At 30.2% G+C, this 6,754-nt stretch overlaps 1 protein-coding gene across 1 annotated transcript; it reads right to left on the bottom strand.

The window, feature by feature from the left end:
* Positions 1–1,370: 1,370 nt before the first annotated feature.
* On the bottom strand, positions 1,371–2,042 carry LOC107061384 (calmodulin-binding protein 25-like). Its single transcript, XM_015310559.1, has one exon. It carries the CDS (start codon positions 2,040–2,042, stop codon positions 1,371–1,373), a length of 672 nt encoding a protein of 223 aa, XP_015166045.1.
* Positions 2,043–6,754: the final 4,712 nt, after the last annotated feature.

Raw genomic sequence — 6,754 nt, 5'->3', positions numbered from 1 at the left:
TTTTCAAAAAATTCATGATATTTGATTATAGCTCAACGAATTGGCAATGCATAAGGGTTTTTAAATATTTATCCACGACAATTTTTGAATATCATATGTATCGATTTCTAACTTTGATCTTCTCAGTGGATCGAAAATAATTTAAATTTAAGAAGAAGATTATTTTTTAAAAACTTATATTCGATGTAACTTTTGCATTCCTTTTCCCTTGGACAAAATTCACATATTTTTAATGAAAGATTTTGTATGCAAATTTAAAAAATAATTCAAATTCTGAAATCAACAATAAACCAATAACCATTTTCTGAATAATAGAACTCCTAATATCATAAAAATGGTAAAAAAAAATAATTAAAAATGTCGGAACCATTTCTTGAATTGTAAAATTTCTAATAGGTACACCACACATTTAAATTAACTATGATTACCTCATTGAGCGAGAGAGACTATTTTCTGAAGATTCTCAACGCGAGTATATCAAATTAAAGTATGTATAAAAAGAAAAAAAAAAAATAGTGGAAAAAGCAAAGCAACTAAACAAAAGAACACCACCAACAACAAAAACAACATAATGTGATAACTGAAATACAATAAATACATGCAATAAAAGAAAATCAAACGCAATATAGAATAAAGTTATTACTAGAACAAACAACACTCCACTAATTTCTATCTTTTTATTCTAATCTGCAGATTTCCAGACCCTCATGAATTGTCTAATCATCTTTTTTCAATTCTTCTTCGACTTACCTTTCATTATATCCACTATTATCCAACCTCTTCATTAGTGCCATTTGTTCTTCTTCTCATCAAATGTTCAAATCATTACAATTTCGCTATCCTCATTTTATCCACCATAAAAACAACTTGATCCTAATTGTACAAACTTTCACCTGGTCTCGAAGATCCCTAATTGATCACTTTTAATATGGTCACACATTCATCTTCAAAATATTTTTATTTTTAGAACATACATCTTCTAAATACGGAAGTTAACCACTCTCTATATTATACTTTTTGTTGAAGTTCAATCTCTACTCCAAATATACTCTATTAACAAAGAGAAATCACAAACAAAGAGAATGAAAATGGAACTAAAAGAGAAAATTGAAAACTAAAGAAACTTCATAGAATTACATAAACAAATTAACCAACTAAATACACATTCTACTTTCTTTTAAACCAAAATTAAACCATTTTTTTTTGGAAAAAAACATCTTATAATAATTAATTTCAACATCAAAACATTGTATCCCCCAAGCTACCATCAAACTATAAACAGATCTGATTTTTCCCATTTTACCCCTCCCTTAAACTACAAAGGTGAAATTACAACAAAGTCCCTAATAATACTACTAACTTCATTAGCATTACATTCCTGATTCAAGGGTAGGAAAGCCACAAAAAGAGTCAAAACCATAGCCACCGTCAACCACCACCGCAGACGGCTGACGTACGGCGACACTCCCGGCCATCGCCGGTGGTGGATGCATGAACGATGAAGTGGGGTCCAGTAGAAAAGCTGACGTGTCCAAAGTAGGCAAACAGCTCACCGGCTGTACCCGGTCAACCGGTCGCCTCGGCTCTGGCTTCAAAATAGAAGAAACCGACAACTGTCCGTTCCCGTTCCCGGAGATTCTAGCTCCGGTCACCTGCTGCACCATCTGCCGGAAACTATCAACGTCCGCCGTTATGTACGTAGTCGACGCGCGCTTCGAAGCGCGTGGCTTACGCTTCACGATCTTTTTGCTCATTCCACCACCACCATTCCGCCGCTTCATCGAACCAGAAGCTCCGGTTGAAGCAGCGTCGTTCTCCGACCCACCGGAAAACGTCGGCCCAGATGCACTCGGAGTTAAAAACGGGGAACCCATTTCGACAATAGGCATAACAACCTCATTCCCTTCGCCGGTATATGATTTCTGCAAGACTTTCGTTAAGGTTTCAGTTTCTTTAGCGAAGATATCGGTAAACCATGAATCGTTAAAAGCAGAACGAAAACCCCATTGCTCCATTGTCATCAAATTATCAGAAGACGCCATTTTTGTTTCTTCAGACCTCAAAAATTAACCAAATTAAGTGTTTTTTAGGTCAAAATTGATGTTTACAGCATATTTTAGAAAGACCCAGATGATGTTTTCGAGGATTTTAGATGAAAAAAGTGAAGAGAGAAGAGGTATTTAGAGAAAAAAATGGTGAAGAAAATGGGGAATAAATAGGGAAGAAGGAAGCGCGTTTTTTGGGGACACGCGTCAGCAGATATGTACGGACAGCAATGACTCAAATACAATTACTTCTAGCATTTTGTTTTGACTATAGAGTGATCCAATGAGAGCAAAGTTTTATTTCGAGTTTTTATAATCACACAAATATTACGATAAAAAATGACATAGCTTTATTTTTAGTTATAATTTGATATTAAAACGCTCATTTTACACTAAATGAGATAATTTAAATTTACACTAACATACAACAATAGCATACCAAGTGAAATCTTATAAATACGATTTGAGGAGGTATAGAATAGACATAATACATAAACATGACCCTTAACTTGGCGTCAGCTGACAACTATGACATTTAACTTTGGGTGTGCATAAGTAGGCATTTAAACTTGTATAAAATTAAACAAATTAACACAATCATCCTACATGACACCCTACATGACAATTTTGTAACCTACATGGCATCCTATGTGTCTTATGCCATGTAGGACATGTGTGTCTACTTGTTTAATTTTATACAAGTTTAAGTGTCTACTTGTGCACACTCAAAATTGGAGGGCATAGTTGTCCGTTGAAGACAAGTTAAGAGTCATGTTTATGTATTATGCCTATAGAATATATGCAAACTTTATCACTATCATAGGAAAGTAGAGAAACTGTTTCTGAAAGACACTCGACTCAAATACAACAAATTCAAGTACAAAAAGAAGGAGACAATGAGTTAAATATAGCAAATAACAAGAAACATTGCATGATCTACTAGAAAAAAGAAGCAAAAGTAAAATAGTACGATAATTAACACACAGTTAATAATAGACTATAATATCTAATCAAATAAATATTTATAATTTATTTTAAATCGTAATTCAAAAATAAAACTCCGAACCGACTCAAACTAGATCGTTAATATGATATGGGGTAAAGTGCAAACCGCATGGATGAATAAAATAACTTTTTGCTTTTTTAGAACATCCAAAAATAGTACTTATTGGTATATGAGTAATTTTAGACGGTGGAGGCGCGTAATCGGCTTTAGAAGCCGACGCGTTAAACGCGGCTTCCAACATCGGCTTTAACATTCAGATATTTGCTGCTACGCCGTTTAAGGTTTTGCGCCTTTTTCTATTTATTACTCCATTTAAAATGTGTAATATTGTTATATTTAATTTTTTTTTTTTTTTTAATATTGTTATAATTCAGTGTAATGATTCGAGTTGCAAGCTAACACTATTAAATACATTTTGCATCTAAATATTGTTGGCAACTTACTAGATCATTAGGTTGGTTGAGATATCAAAAATGAGAATGATGATATTAGTGCAAAAAATTATGTGGAAAATGTGATTTATTGTTAGTGAAAGATTTTACGCCGTTTAGTCAATTTACGTAGTGTGAATCGATCATAAGAAAGTCTCGAAATGGTTGTCGTTTGGATAGGAACGCAATAATGGTGAAGATGTTTTAACTGTAGAATTATGTTTGACTGTTAAAGCGAATTGAATGATCAAACCGAGCTGACGAATTAAAATGTGTAATATTATTATATTTAAAATAAAATAAAAATAAAATATATATATATATATATAATAAAGTGATATAATTCAGTGTAAAGATTCGAGTTTGCAAGCTAACACTTTAAATACATTTTACATCTAAATAGTGTTGGCAATTCACTAGATCATTAGGTCGGGTGAGATATTAGAAATGAGTGATGATATTAGTGTAAAAATTTATGTGGAAAATGTGATTGAAAGTGAAAAAATTTACGCGTTTAGTCAATCTACGTAGTGTGAATTGATCTTAAAAAAGTCTCGAAGGGGTTGTCGTTCAGATAGGTACGCAATAAATGACGAAGATGCTTTGACGATAGAATTATGTTTGATTGGTAAAATGAATTGAATGATGAAATCAAACCGACGAGTTAAAATGTAATATTATTATATATTTTTTTAAGTATATATAAAGAAAAATGATATAATTCAGTGTAAAGATTTGAGTTGCAAGCTAACACTATTTAATACACTTTGCATCTAAATAATGTTGGCAATTGACTAGATCATTAGGTTGGTTTTGAAATCAGAAATGAGAATGATGATACTAGTTCAAAAAATTATGTGGAAAATGTGATTTATTTTCAGTGAAAAGTTTAACGTGTTTAGTCAAAATCTACGTAGTGTGAATTGATCTTAAGAAAGTCTCGAAGGGATTATCGTTCAGTTATGTATGCAATAATGGCGAAGATGTTTTGACTGTAAAATCATGGCTAACTATTAAAATGAATTGAATGATCAAATTAAGCTGACAAATTTAGAATTAATTTGCAAATACTTGGTTGTTGTTTTTATTATTTTCGAGTAATATTTCTATAAGTTATATAAGAATTCACATATTACGCAAGATATAATATGAAATAATAATTTGACACCAATGTAAGATTTTAACATATAAAAAGACTACTTACTTCATTATGTATTGATGTGAGATTCTAATATCAATGCGTGTCCAAGACGTTCTGGGATGTGAATAATATAACATTATTAATTAAAACAATAATTGAGATGGATTTGAATTTTAAAACTATTAATACTATAGATTAATTCTTTCCATAATGATATGGAGAAAATATACTACAATTTAGTGATGCAAATTGCAGAATTTCAACAAATTGATCAAAGCAAATCACATGACAATTTGATTAAGATGCTTGTCTAATTAGGTAGTTTTTTCATAAACAAACATCTCTATCTGGTCGAGAAAACATATCTATTTACCTCTAGATACACTATATATAGTGAATGTATCTCCCCTCTCTCCCTCTTTCGTCCCTTTACTTCTTGGTATTCTTCTGTCACAATGTATCTGTATATCTAGTATCAAATACGTATTAACATATTTATTATATCTATGCATATTAATTTCATCCAGTATATTCAGTATCAATTTCACGTATCCAACATAAACTACATTGATATATCTGGTGCATTTATGCATAGTTCCAAATTGATTCCGAGAGGACATTGACGTATCTAGTATATCTATGCGTAAATACATTTATCTGATATCAAATTTAAATAATTAGCACCTATACTAGCGTGTTTTTACGATATGATGAGTAGTCAATAAAGGGGGACACGTCGTCTAAGATGCTACCTAATCTAGCTTTAATCTTTTGCTCTCACGTGGGCCTGCTGGGCCACTAGGCCCACTTATCTATTCCACGTGGGCCCAATCATCCTGATAGCAACCTTTTTACGGTAAATTTCCGATATGGGCCCCTCCAAAAAAACTTTTTTAAGTTTTTTTTTTTTTGAATGTTTACAATATTATTAATGAATTTACATTAGCATATTTGACGAGCATAAAATTCAAGAAAAAAATATTGAGATGTGTGGTCTATATATATGCGTGATCATTAATAATATGAGTCAAATTAAAAGGATTTAATCATTTATGTAGGAAATAATGGAACAAATATTACATTTTTCTTGCATATAACAACTTATGTAAATCAGTATCTCAACGACTCAGATATTGTAGAGTATGCATCTGTTCCGATAATGAGGAAGGTTTCCTCCCCTTTCGATTAAGCATATATGAAAGTAGTATTATCTCTCACATAGAATATCATTTATCTCTTAGAGTAAAAGAATTTAATTTAGATTCAGATCAATAAGTTTACAATATAAATATTGAATAATAATAATAATAATTAAAAAAAAATAGAATAAAGACAAAGCCAACATTTCTAGAAGGTTGAGTAATTAATGGCGCAAGCAATGACGGTAGGCAGAGAAGTAATCAATTCAAAACATGACGTAAAATAACATGTGGCTTGCTATAGAAAATATTCTTGTTAATTTTTACTTCGTAATATTCGAAATTTATTAATATGATCAATTTTAATATATATTGAAAATGGCTCATAAAAAGTGCTTAGTAAGAAAAAATCATTCTAAAGAATTAAGATTCAATATTTTTGATTAAAAGTGACATAAGCTGATTAATCTTTAGGAATTATTTGAGTATCGAAATAAAATAGATAAAAATAACGAGATATTTCATCATAAAATTAATCATCTTCATTTTTATTTTGAAATTATTATCCTATATACCATCCATCATATTGCTCACACACAATATCTATATGAAACTATATATTGTTATCTTGATACTATCTTTTTTTATTTTATGTAATGCTATATAATTTTTAGTTTAAAATTAATTTTTTTTAAATTTATCTTTGACATATCTTTGTAGCTATAAAATGTCAAACAACTTTATTTTTTTATATTTAAAGTATCTCATTAAATCCTTTAATCAATCAAGCATTATTATATAATATAAAACGAAAGAGAATATGATCAACAAATTAAGTATATAGATCTTGCATTTATAAGTTTTATTACTTTTATATAAACAATATGGATAGCCAGATCTATACTTTATATGTCCTAATTTATATGTTATATTTATTTTAATCGGTCTTAAAAAAGAATGATATATTTTTTTATTAAAAATAAGCTAAACTT

This window comes from Solanum tuberosum, unplaced genomic scaffold, assembly GCF_000226075.1.
Source record: "Solanum tuberosum cultivar DM 1-3 516 R44 unplaced genomic scaffold, SolTub_3.0 scf00008, whole genome shotgun sequence".
Lineage (NCBI taxonomy): Eukaryota > Viridiplantae > Streptophyta > Magnoliopsida > Solanales > Solanaceae > Solanum > Solanum tuberosum.
Note: the sequence above shows the minus strand (reverse complement) of the source record. Positions and strands in the feature narration are given on the sequence as shown.

Bases quoted from the DNA above. Each gene is read 5' to 3' on its own strand.
- LOC107061384 (XM_015310559.1), bottom strand. From the start codon at position 2,042: ATGGCGTCTTCTGATAATTTGATGACAATGGAGCAATGGGGTTTTCGT.